This window comes from Arachis ipaensis, chromosome B10 (assembly GCF_000816755.2).
Source record: "Arachis ipaensis cultivar K30076 chromosome B10, Araip1.1, whole genome shotgun sequence".
Lineage (NCBI taxonomy): Eukaryota > Viridiplantae > Streptophyta > Magnoliopsida > Fabales > Fabaceae > Arachis > Arachis ipaensis.
In genome coordinates this window covers 14075719-14090173 of record NC_029794.2, presented here as the reverse complement: position 1 = coordinate 14090173, position 14455 = coordinate 14075719, and the positions used below count along the sequence as shown (strand labels likewise).

Below are 14455 nucleotides of genomic sequence, written 5' to 3'. Positions count from 1 at the left end.
GCAGAGTTTTGATTTTGCGAGATTTGGTTAGTAGTGGGTCGAGATTTTAGAATCGACAAGTTCATTATATAGACCAAAAAATGAATTGTCAATTCAAGGGGGTATTTGTTACTTGACCAACAAAGTATTTGTGGTATATAAGTAAAAGTTAATTACATATTTGAAGGAGGCCGAGAGAGGGATAATCAAAAGAAGAGTTCGAAAAAAAGATTTCAAATTCAAGGAAATTGGCACGAGGTTATTTTTTGGGCTGATGAACAAGTCCACAAAAGAATTGAGATAGTTTCGACAGCATGGTATTCGAGCAAGGAGTTTCGATTGGTGGCCTTTTCGATTGAGGGCGAGACGAGTATCAAGATTTGGTGAACATAGTGTATGAGACAATTATCATACATAAATTTAGCAAGAACAATTATTCTTGAGTCCGTTTTGAGGTCGACACATGACACCACGAGATTGGTGGAAGATGCCTATATATAAATAAAGTAACAGTGACGAACAAAGGGTTAGAAATTCTCTCTAGAAATACACTTTTATAGACTCTCATATCCCAGTGATTTTTTGAGATTGTCTTGAGTCAGTTTTTTGTAGGTTTTCTTCCATCTTCTTTATTTCCTCTTTACAAATTCTGTACTTTTCATTCATGGAATTTATCTTTATTGCAAAGTTAATTTCTTTTTTTTTGTACTTTATTAATTTCATCATTTTTATTTGAAACCTTTGAGATTCTGTGAAAGTCTCTTTATTTTATGTTTATAGCAGTTTTATTTTTTGAAAAATATTTTCAGTAAAGTCAGTTCAATTTTATGTCATTTATTAATTCTAAGAAATTCTTCTTTTTTTTATCATTGACAAAGTAAATATTTTGATACATATAAAACTGATATTCATAAAAAGGAGTAGGTTTCGCTCCCAAATATTAGATTTCGAACCGCTTGAATTAACTGCAATTATTGATCATTACTTTGATTGCTAAAAATCTGCATATCATCTATGATTTATGTGAAAAAATTTTACACTAAATTTATGGTTATATTCCATATTTATGTGTTTTTTTTTTAAATTGTAAATAGAAGAGCATTTTACTTGAATAAAATGAAAGGGAGAATTTTTACTCAATTGCAACAATTACAATTTCTTTACTTGTGTATCCTGATTCATTATTATATAAATCGTGGTAAGTTACTACGTTTTACTATTTACACATAAACCGTGGGAGGTTGGTACAGTTTATGACTGAGACACAATGAACATAAACCGCGATAAGTAATCACAGATTATGCATGAAAAACTTGGGTGAAAAACCATTCTAGGTTACCACGGTTTATGAGTAATCTGTGTGATCATAAAACCTCCTAAGTTACCACGATCTATGCTTGGAGGGATATAAATAATAACAATAATCTATAACAATATATAAAGCCAATACAAAAGGTTGACTATGATTTTGGTGTCCAATTTTTTTAGACTATATTAACCTTATAATAAACCATTTCATAAAGCAAATTATAAGGATAAAATAGTCATAAAATTTGTTTTCAAAAATTCAATAACTTCCCACTCAAATAAGAACCGTTTTGTTACTCCTATAACTATAATAACACATTTCCAAAAAAAAAATGCAGACAAAAATGAATATCAATATTTTCACATTCTTCACCATCTTCATACTTTATTGTTTAATTCTATGTTAGTTTGGTTTCTACTTTTTTGTATTTTTTTTGCTGTTCGTTCTTCTCATTTCTTCAATACCCTCGCCTCCATCATCTTCTATTGCCTTCAGTTGCAAAATTTTGGACGATTTTGCAGCCGTTACTGTTTTGACACGCATAACATTCACTTATATTTTTTTTCTCTTTAATTTATTTATCTCATCTATATTCTCAGTAATTCCTCTGTCTTTTTAATTTATTCTGAACTTTTTACGTATAAAAATAGTACTATGTCTTTTTTTATCAATTTAACATAAAAAGAAACAATTTTTTTTATCTTATCAATTTGATGTAGAAAGAAAATGGCTATAACAATATATAAAGCCAATACAAAAGGTTGACTATGACTTTGGTGTCCAATTTTTTTAGACTATATTAACCTTATAATAAACCATTTCATAAAGCAAATTATAAGGATAAAATAGTCATAAAATTTGTTTTCAAAAATTCAATAACTTCCCACTCAAATAAGAACCGTTTTGTTACTCCTATAACTATAATAACACATTTCCAAAAAAAAATGCAGACAAAAATGAATATCAATATTTTCACATTCTTCACCATCTTCATGCTTTATTGTTTAATTCTATGTTAGTTTGGTTTCTACTTTTTTGTATTTTTTTTTTTTGCTGTTCGTTCTTCTCATTTCTTCAATACCCTCGCCTCCATCATCTTCTATTGCCTTCAGTTGCAAAATTTTGGACGATTTTGCAGTCGTTACTGTTTTGACACGCATAACATTCACTTATATTTTTTTTCTCTTTAATTTATTTATCTCATCTATATTCTCAGTAATTCCTCTGTCTTTTTAATTTATTCTGAACTTTTTACGTATAAAAATAGTACTATGTCTTTTTTTATCAATTTAACATAAAAAGAAACAATTTTTTTTATCTTATCAATTTGATGTAGAAAGAAAATGGTTTTTTTATTTGATATGTGTTTTTATTTTTTTGATATGTCTTTATCTATTAATCATTGAATGAAAAAAGTCCCATAAATATTTTGTTAATTAATTTTTGTTTTTTAAATTACTTTGTAATAATTTTTTTTATCTTCTAAAATATTGATTATGTAGAGTATTATATTTGATATTTGAATACATAAATATTTACTTTGAAACTAAATTAAATTATTAATTTTGTCTATTACAATATTATTTGTTTTGAATATTGGCTAATTTATTTTATTGGCATATATATATATATAAGACACAAGAAAGTTCGCTTAAAAATATTAATATGTTAATTTCCTAAACTATCTAAACTATTAATTATGTAGAGTATTGAATTTAATATTTAATTATAAAGACTACTTGATTTGACATTTATTAATTTTCTAAATTATATTACAAAAAAATTAATTAATTTAATATTATTCGTTTGTCACATGATTAACATATAAAAGATACAAAAAATCTACACCTACCAATGGTAGAATAAAAAATTTTCACGCATATTTTGTTAATTTTTTTTTTATTTGTAATCTATTTTACATTGGATAATATTATTTTTTATTGATTATTAGTTCAACATATAACACAATAAATGTAGCAATATAAGAACTTTGTTAATTGATTTTTCAAATAAACTGGTGACCTAAGATAAGAAATTTGTTAATTGATTTTGTTAATCTCTTTTTTTATTTTTAATCTATTTTATATTAAATAATATTATTTTTATTGATTATTAGATAAATATATAATATTTAAATGTAGTAAGATAAGAACTGTTTTATACATTTTTTATTGTTTCGATCTTAATGATTATTTTCTTCTCTTTATTTTTCTATCTTATGGACCACGTAAATTTTTCATGCATAATCCGTGGTTACTTACCGCAGTTTATGTTCATTGTGTCTCAGTCATAAACCGTGGCAACCTCCCACGGTTTATGTGTAAATAGTAAAACGTGGTAACTTACCACGGTTTACATAATAATAAATCAGAACACACAAGTAAAGGAATTACAATTGTTACATTTAAGTAAAGAATTCTCTCAATCATTTTATTCAAGTAAAATGCCCTAAATAAAATATACAAAAATGTAAGCAAATTTATTTTAAAGAATTTATATAATTTTCTGTTTTTTTATTTTATTTGTGAAAAATATCCTAATACTTTGTGTTTGTTTAATTTTGGACAACATGCTTCGTTGATTAGAAATATACAATACTAAATCTATAAAAATGTCTTAATTATAATTATATACTCAATTATTTAAAAGAGGAAAACAATAATACTAACCTGAAAGTCGATCGTTCTTGCAATGTGCTAAGTTATACTAAGGCGGTTGATGTCATTGTCTCGTACATCTGCATGCACCATAACATCTGAGTATCTCAAAAATATATAAAATAAAAAAAAAAGATCCGACAAAGAGAGAAATGAAGGTTAAGAGGTAATGAGAGTGACACTTGAGGCATTGTAAATGAATTCTTTATATAGGCCTGTCTAAGTCTTATCTCGCTTACACTATAAACGAGATAAGACATGTGTCATAACACGTGTGCAAATGCGATACTTAAAACACGTGTCTTATCTCATTTACACTATAAACAAGTTATGTAATGCAATGCAAATCGATAAAATATTCTAAATTATCTATAATCATAAATAAAATATTTATTTATTTATTTAAAAAAATCAAGTTTTATATTTGTATAAATATATAAAAATAATATTAGATAATTAATATTTTTTAATCAATATCAGTTAATTTTTTTAAATTATTTTATTTATCTTAAATCTGGATGCTAAATCATAAAATTTAGTTTCACATTTTCACACGGAAGCTAATTTCCAACTCAACTGAATTTATATATAGATAAATAAATACGAATTTTGAATCAGTAAACATGATAAACATATATACGGGTAAAAATGAACTTTGAACAAAAATAAATATACTCTCTTTCTTTTATATTTGTACAAATTAAATTAACTAACATGATATACATAAACAAGTAAATATGATTTTTCTTTTTTAAAAAAACATGTTTTACTTATATACATAAACAAATAAACATTTTTTTCTTTGTACTTGTAAAAATCAATTAACATGTTATACGTTGGAAGTAAATAACAAAAATAAAAACGTTTTTATTTTTTATTTGTACAAAATAATGGTTAGACAAAAAATATTATTATTTAAGAAAAAAATGTTATTTAATTAAGGGTGTATTTGACAAATGCGTTGAAAAGGAAGAAACACATTTAAACTTCTTAAGTTTCAATTTTTGGTTTGACAAACTTTTTTATTTATGAAGGTAGAAGTAATTTTACACTCAAAATCACGTTTACAAGAAGCAACCATTCTTATTTTCTGTGTTTTACTAACGGACTTTTATCCATTAACACTAAATTTTTATTTACCTTTTACCAACTTTATCCTTTATGCATGTTATTATATTACTTATGGAATTCTTATTATTTTTGTTTATATGAACTCTCTTCTTCTATTATTTATTATTTTTATTTTTTTTGTTAATTTATTATAATCTATTTTGATATAAAGATTGTCAAATATAAATCACTTTAACACAAACTTACTTTTTATTAAAATTAAATTTGCAAAATCAATTTTATAAATTTTAAACTAAATTCGAATTATGAAATATGTTATATTTAATATGTAACTGTCAAATAATAGCAGTACAATGTCAAGGCAAAAGAAATGAAAACATCTATTAATTGAGGTTTGAAAATTGACTAAAATATCTGAGGAGTAATAGTTAATATTATATGCGTTGGTTAGACTTGACGCTAAAAGCAGTTTGTTGTTTGTAGAGTATTAATTGATGAATAAGTGAGTTATGCAGTTACAATGTCTAGTCAGCAATACATGTGCAAGTTGGTAATTATCATAGGGGAATAGTGTAGTATATAAGTAAAGTTAGTTAGTAGTAGCGAGTGTGATTTGTTCCTGTAATGTTCATTTTTTATCTCTCAAAAAATTATTAAAAAAATGTTGGACAAACTATTTTTCTCTCTTCTCTCAATCTATTTTTTACTTAATATTTTTGTGTTTTTTATTCTCTTTCACTCTTAGAATTTATCTTTTTACATAGGGCGGTGAGCGTAGATGAAAAATTGAAGAAATCACATACTATTGAAAATTTTTTTTCGAGCGTTGAATAGATCCAAAATTTTTTGAGAATTCGAACCAATGGAGTACATTCATGCCTCATTTTCTTCAATAAATGCTAGCACATCTAGTGAACCATATCAATTGGATGTAAATGAATCAATCTAAAAATCCAGTTAATCCAGCACTAGATCCACAACTCCCTACCTCCTTCCTCCTGGAGAAAGTCCAAGAACTTCATTAATTGCAACCGTTCTTGAAGTAAAAAATTATCATGCATGGGAGAAAGTGATATCGTAAGTGCTTAGGTCAAAGAACAAGATTCAGTTATTAGATGGATCAATTCATTTTTCATAATTGTAATTTGTAAAGAAAAAAAAAGTCGAATTTCTTTAACTCTATTGAAGAATGATATTGATTTGTCATTGAAAGTCATTGCAGTTGCAAATTATTATGTGTTTTGAGGTTAAAATTGTTAATTGTTATAATTGTAATACTATTTTAATTTACAGAAATGTTATTTTTACACTACTTTTTAGCCACCAATTCATCCATTCTCACTAAAATACAATAAAAAATACGTTACGTATAAAAAAGCTAAAAAAAATACAGTTACAGTAACACAATGCACTGGGAGTGGGGTTTCCAATACAAAAGGTTGACTATGACTTTGGTGTCTAATTTTTTTAGACTATATCAACCTTATAACAAACCATTTCATAAAGCAAATTATAAGGATAAAATAGTCATAAAATTTGTTTTGTAAAATTCAATAACTTCCCACTCAAATAAGAATCATTTTGTTACTCCTATAACTATAATAACACATTTTCAAAAAAAATGCAGACAAAAATGAATATCAATATTTTCACATTCTTCACCATCTTCATGCTTTATTGTTTAATTCTATGTAATCTCTCGCGCTTTCTTCTCTTCTCGCAGAAAGGGTTCCGTTGCATGCACCTTAATTCTCTTCTCTTCGATTGCGACAACCTCACTCCTTACTTCTCTTTGATTGTGCTAACTGCACTCCTCACTTTCTTCTCTTCTCCACGATTCCCTCTGCTTTACTTCGTGCCATTTTTTGTTCTTATTATCTTAGGGTTTTGATTATAACTTTTGATTCAATGGAATCCACAAGCTCGAATGATGAGGTTTGTGTTTAATTTACTTCATATGTTAATTTTTTATTCTTAATTTGATTTTAATTTGTTTATTATCCATGTTTTATTCCTGATTTGATTTTAATTTTGTTGATTATCTAGTTATGTAAATGCTTCTGATTTGGCTTATGCTTCTGATATGTGGCTTCATTATGTCATTTAGATCCTTTTACATTATGTACGTTATGTGATTATATCCTGAAAAAATTATGTTATAAATTTGTGTAATGAGAAATATTTTGGTGATAACAAGAAAAGATGCCTTCCTGATAATTCGACCTATGCAGCTTTAATCCATGCTAATGGTGAGAGGAAGAACTGGAAAGTTGAATATGACTTGTTAACTGAAATGTTGGGATTCGGTTGGATTCCACATTTTCACATTTACAATTTAGTAGACAGTCTTTTGAGAGATATCAGTTGGATCTGTGTTGTAAATTGGAAAGAAAATTAGAGAACAAAAAGCTGTAGAAGCTGTGTAAGATTGGCCAACTTGATGCAGCTTATGAGAAAGCAAAATCAATGCTTGAAGAGGGTATTTGTTTATCACCATCTGCCAGAGATACATTTAAGGATGTGTTTCAAAAGTGTGGAAAGTTGAATGTTGTGCGGCAATTACTGGAGACAACTGATAGAGCTTGATTAATTTTGATTGAACAAAATGTACAGTCCTTTATTTTAAGAAACATTTTTATGAATGTTTGCATGTTTAAAATTTCTGCATTTGCTTAGATCAGATGATGATGCCGATTCTATGAATGTGTTAGGGTTTAGTGCTATATTTTATTATTGAGTTTGATTATATTCAGGATCTGTACTATATTTGACTACTGAGTATGATTATACATGTTTACTGAGTTTGATTATACTCAGGTTCAATGCTTGACTACTAATTTGTCTTGTTCATTCATAGAAAATTGAGAGCGTTTTTATACCTGATTTGATTTTAAATTTTTTATTATTTATGTTTTGGGTTGTTCCAAGCATAGGAATGGCATTCTCCTCTGTAAAAGATTATGAAAATTTTTATACCAATTATGCAAAAAGGGTTGGTTTTCATGGAATATAAGAACTACTAAGTGGGATCAAAATAGACAAATTACATACCAAATCTTAGTATGTTCTAGAGCTGGTTATCGAAGATAAAAAATTGATCAACTAAAGAAGACAAATCCAACTTCCGAGCAAAATTGTAAAGCTAGGACTATTGTGAAAAGGATAAGAAGATGGAATATGTGTTAACCTTTGTGAATATCCAACACAACCATGCTATTAGTCCTAGCATGGCAAAGACTAAGAAAGAACAGGGAACTAAGCTTGCATGCCAAACGGATAGCTAAGATCAATGATCAAGCTGGTGTTAGAATAAGAAACACCTATCAAAAAGCTTAGCAACTGCTGCTGGTGGCTATGATAAATTAACTTTTACTGAAAAAGATCTTTAAAATTATGTAGCAAGAAGTGTCAGAGTCATAGAAGAAGAGGGGGATGCGCAATCATTAATGCAGTATTTTCACAGGATGCAACAACAAAACCGTAACTTCTTTTACGAAGTTAAATTGGATGAGCAACATCGCATAAACCATGCTTTTTGGGCTGATGCTAGAAGTCGTGCTGCTTATGAGTACTTTGACAATGTTGTGAGTTTTGATACGACGTACCTAACAAATATGTATGACACCACAATTATATATTTCAGGTTAATTATATGCACTTTGGTTTTTGCATGTGTTTGATGTATAGGGACAGGTAGAATAGAATGAATTTGCAGCTGCTGTACATGATATATTGAGTTTGATTATGTAGTCTTATTTTTGCATATATTTGATGTATAGGAATAGGTAGAATAGAATGAATTTGCTGCTGCTGTGCATGATATATTGAGTTTGATTATGTACTCTTGTTTTTGCAAATGTTTGATGTATAGGGATAGGTAGAATAGAATGAATTTGATTATAGGTAGAATAGAATGAAACTGAGTTTGATTATGTACTCTTGTTTTTATTATAGGTATGATATGCCTTTTGCCACATTTGTTGGGGTTAACCACCATGGCCAATAATTGCTACTTGGTTGCGCTCTTCTTTCATGCGAACAAGAGAATTTCTTTGTTTGGTTATTTGATTGTTGGATACGATGTATGGGTAGCAAGCTGCCTATTGGCATATTGACGGATCAATGCAAAGCTATGCGGAATGCCATTAAAAAATCGTTGCCAATGACACAACATCGATAGTGTATTTAGCATATCACGAAGAAAATTTCAGAAAAAATAGGAGCATGCAAGCAATTTAAAGAGATTTGTGCTGATATGTCACATATTGTGTGGGATTCTAGTTCTAACGAAGCATTTAAGAGCTCTTAGACTGATTTTATCAACATATTCAATTTGCGTGATAATAATTGGTTAACAGGTATTTTATGAGTTTGAATATCTTATATCTACTGTTTGATTATTTATCATTTATTAATCAATATGCCTTACAAGTTTGATTATGCCCATTTTATAATTTTAGGTTTGTACGAAGAACGTGACAGATGGGTCTCTATTTTTCTTAGCAACAATTTTTGGGCAGGCATGAATAGCACTCAAAGGAGTGAAAGTATGCACGTATTTATGAAGGCCTACCTAACCTCAATGAGCAACTTGCAACAATTTGTAACACAATATGACAACTGTCTTGCAAATAAAGCTCAACAAGAATATGAATTGGATGCTGCCAGCTTCAATACCATTATCCCTTGTGCTACTGCTTCTACTATTGAAAAACAGTTTCAAAAAGAATATACTCATGCGAAGTTTAATGAGCTTCAAAAGGAGTTTAGAGCAAAGGCTAATTGCTTTTCAACAAAAGAGCATGAAGAGGGATATGTTGTTACTTACAAGGTTATAAAAGAGATTGAGAATGGTGATAAGATGTTTGATGTTACTTACAAGGTGTTGTTTGATTCTTCAACTTCAAATGTTTCTTGCCAATGCCATCTTTTTGAGTCAAAGAGAATCTTATACCGGCATGGTCTTTCAGTCCTTGGTCTTTAAGAAATTGCCAAATAAATGCATTCTTGATCGGTGGAAGAAAACTTTAAAGCGCAAGCATAGTAGCATCAAGTGTAGCCATGATTCAAGTCATTTAGAGCCCATAAAAAAACGTTATGATGAGATGTGCAAGCAATTTTACAATATTGCTGAAGTAGTCGTTGCATCCGAGGAGCTCACCGAGACCGTACATCGTATACTAGACTCGGTTTGGGTTATGTTGGTGAAACCAAAGGCCTCTTCAATGGATAATGTAAATAATCAAAATTCAAATGAGGTAGATAAAAATGCAAATGATTTAGATAATCAGTTTTTTTGAGAGAAATATAAACGTCCAAAAAAGACACATATTCAATAAGTGATAATAAATTATATTTTTAATTAAATGTAATTATATTTATTTGAATTGTTTTTTTAAAACCAAAAAAATTAATAAATCACATATGACAAATTAAACAACTTTCTACATATCTTTTACATTTTCAGCTTCTAAAATTGATGGATATAAACATTGCCCTTAAATTAAAAAAATATGCTCTTCAAAACAAAACCCTCAACATTCAGCCCAATTTCTAACCCGTAACCATGATATCTTCATTAAGCGCTAATACACATAATTACACAAGGAAAATGTCATTATCCCAGCGTGATAAAAATTGAACATGCTTTGCACATCACCTGTAGCAGGGGAGTGAATCCTCTCCAGTGAGAAAAAAACTGGATGGTATCTAGTGTTCAATCTAACCATTCATTGTTCTCTCTCTCTCTCTTATTTATTTCTGGTCCCACTTATAAAATTAAATGTGAGAGATCATACTGTATTCTATCAATTGTTAAAAAAAACTGGAGAGGATCCTTTTCCCCTGTAGCAGCACAAGTTGTGTTCCCTCCTCAGGCACGTGTCTTCAACTTCATCCGCCACTGCACTTCTACATGTGTAGAAGCCATAAGAGATAATTTAAAGACTAATTATATTTTATAATAACAAAGTATAATTATAAAAATTATTATCATATTATGTATACTTTGCCCCACTCATAAAATTTTCTGAATCTGTCACTAAATATACATATTTTAGAAAGAAACTTACATTAGTCCATTTTGGCATAACTTTGAATGGTTCCCACAATTCCATCCATTTCATTACAAACAAACTACAATAATGCAAATTTGGTTGTTTGGGAACGTCCAGATATTCAATTGTTGGAGTTGAGGAGGGTTTGAACATATGCAGAATCCGCAATTCCTAACATGTTGTCAAGATAACTTACCTGTTAAAAAGTGTCATGAAATTATCAAAGTTATATGATAATCAAATATCAAGACATAAATAAAAGTTGTTATAACAAAATAAACTTACAACATATTGATCTATTTCATCCCGTTTAGCAGTCATCACCAACAACAGTAACAGGCGGCAGCTTCCATCATCGCCATCATTGGCACTTTCTCTGTCTCTCTGATATTTCATTCTTATCAGTCTCTCTCTGCTTGAAATTTCTCTTTCTCTCTCTATTCAACGGCGGAAACGACGAAATCTCTCATCGCCGCCATCGTCGCCTCCCTCTTTTTCTTCTTCCCCTCGTGCACTTCTCCTCTTCTTTGCCTTGTTAAATTTCTTTTTGTCCTTCTCTTCGCCCTTCTCCTTTTTTTGTGCGTGTAAGAGCGAGAATACGAGTGTTTAACTTTTAGGATTAGGACTAGAGATAAATGAATAAAAATAGAATAGAAATTTTACTAAAATTTAAAGGTAAATTAGTAAATTAATTATCAAATTTAATAGGGTAAAGTATATATTTTATCCTTGAAGTTTGTTAAAAATTTCAAAAATAACCCTAAGTTTTACTTTGTTTCAATTTTGTCTTAGAAATTTTTTATTTGTATCAAATTTACCCCTACGACTAATTTTTCAAAAAAATTATGACCAATTTAGGAATAAATCCACAAGAACTGTAACACTCTACCACACAGAGCCTTACGCTTAAGTCGTAAAGCAGAGGTGGCAAGCTCACTACAAGAAAAAGGCGTATTTGTAACAAAAAAAAAATTGTTACAAAACGTCAAAATTTTGAAACAAAAGTTTTTTGTAACAAAAAAAAGGGGTCGTTGCAGTAAGTCCCGTTACAAAAAGTTTTTGTAACGAAAAATGAAACTGTTACAATTCAATATGATGTTTTGTAACAATTTTTTCTGATACAAAAAACCAGAAGCCGTTACAAAAGTAGTAACAAATTTTGATCTTCAAGGTATTTTTCGTGACAATCTATTTTTTTCTATCAAAAAATTTTGTTACAAAATGTAACATGATTTTGTAACATTTTTTTTCTTTAGTTACAAAAGCAAATTAATTATTTTGTAACAACTTTTTTTAATACAAATTGCATGCATAATTTACTAAATTATTTTTTAAATTGACTAATATATTAACTATTTTAATAAGCAAGTTTACATCTATATAATATGCAAAAACATACATAAGTCAAACAAGATCCTTTTAGCTAAAATTGTTTTCGAACAAAATAACATTAGTGAGTACATTGATTAGTTCTACAAGTTATATGTCTTGTATAAGTTCAACCAAAACATAAAAGTTCTAACATAGATTAGTGTCTCTATGCATCAAAATATTCTTGAGCCCTCAAGATAGCATATGGTCATCATTTCAGCACTCCTGTAAATAAGAAAAACCGAAACAAAATTTTAGAAACAAGATATAACACTAATTATAATTTTTCCACTAAGTTTTATCCAAAATGTTTAGAAAAATTTTGTCAGAACCTCCCCTAAAACTTGGATATTTCCACCGTCTACGGTTCCAACAAAAACAATCAATTCACAACTTATGTCTCAGCCAATACCCAACCAAATTTATCAAAGCAAATAATAGGACATTTGTCATTTTTCAACCATGACACAAGTAAAATGTGATAAATAGATTCATATACAAATTAAAGTATACTAATATAAAATGGGAATCATCTACAAAAATGTATTAAAACCATAAGCAATTTTAGAAGTACCTTTAGGGTCTAGTTTGTTTCATTGTCAAAGCGCGCTATGAGAGAGTTCACAACAGCTTGTTGAGCATCCAATTGAGCTTTCATTTGAGCTAATTCTTCCTCTTGCCGTGTTCGTTGCTCTTCAAGTTTTTCTTTAAGCACATCTATTTCCTTTGTTAGCTCCTCACGGTCTTGCATTGTCTCTTGAAGTTGTGCTTGAATCCTTAACTTAGACTTTGGAGCCTTTATGCCATAACTTGCACCACTTTTCTCACCTCTCACAAGTAGAAAAGCTTCATTTGGAGTGAGAGGATTTTCCGAATCATAGGATTCATCGAGCATATAGCTAATATCATCCTGCACAATCTAATTTGTGATTTGAAAATGAAGATAAAATTTAACTTCCATGCAACAGAAAAAGGAAAAGGTTAGTAATGTTACATCAATTTGTTTAGCTTTTTCATTGACTCATTCTCCATTATTATTTTGATGAGTAATTTGCCACAATTCTTGAATGTCAGGCTCGACACCGGTTCTAGGATGGCGCTGCAAATTTTTTGGAAGTTTAAAATATAACATGTAGTTAAGTGCAAACGTGACATAGCAAAAAATATAAGACCAAATTAAAACTTTAAGATTATTTACCCGATCACGTCTAATAACTTGAAATGTCCTTCGACCAACAATATGTGGTACAACATGATGCTTTCTATTATCTTTGTTTCTTAAACTTTTTTCCTATAGAAGACCAAACTCACAAAAGACAAAAGGAGTTAAGTTATAATTATTTCATTGACATAAAATAGCAAAACAACATAAGAATACCTCAATGGTTGTCACAATGAAAAATTCAAACCTGAAAAGGAGGACTTCGAAAGTAGGACACCAAATTCTCCCATGTCTCCGGCAGAACATTATTTGGTGGATTTTGAAGGCGCTCCTCATCAGTTTGATACAACTCATAGTGCTCACGCAATCTTGAGCGCCAACTTCGATAACATATATTAGCCTTAGCTAAAATTATTTTGCGCATTACTTGCGTATCTGCTATATCAAACTTTTCCTACATAAGATTTGTCAAAGTTAGTTAGCAGAAATAAACCCTATAATATACATAATAGCATAAAATATAAATATGTATTACCAAAACAAGGTCGCATATTTTTTGCTTGACATCATCTCCAACTAGGCTCCATTTCTCTACATCCAAAGGAGCATTTTGTCTTGTAACAATACCCACTTCAGATGCAAATAGATTAGCATAGATGCCATTCGGAGCTAAGTTCTCCAAAGAGATCGGCAATTCCAATTTCCCATTTGTCTTTGTTTTGATAACCCTATTTGTTGCAATCACACGCGAAGGTCCCCTTTTACCAATATGCCTATCAACAGGGGCAGTGGCTGGTGCTAAAGTAGAGTCTGCCGGGGCTGCCGGGGCTGCCAGGGCTGGGGTAGGGGC

The 14455-nt window shown here is 29.4% G+C and overlaps 1 protein-coding gene and 1 long non-coding RNA gene across 2 annotated transcripts in view; one reads left to right on the top strand and one right to left on the bottom strand.

Moving 5' to 3' along the window:
- Window positions 9599-10316, top strand: LOC107620192. Its single transcript, XM_016322393.1, has 2 exons — window positions 9599-9898; window positions 9987-10316. The coding sequence occupies exons 1-2, from the start codon at window positions 9599-9601 to the stop codon at window positions 10314-10316; spliced, it is 630 nt and encodes a 209-aa protein (XP_016177879.1).
- LOC110268541 overlaps window positions 13036-14455 on the bottom strand; it is a 6474-nt gene continuing 5054 nt past the window's right edge. Inside the window, exon 3 of the long non-coding RNA XR_002356632.1 lies at window positions 13036-13167. This is a non-coding gene — a long non-coding RNA (uncharacterized LOC110268541). The remainder of the gene's footprint in view (window positions 13168-14455) is intronic.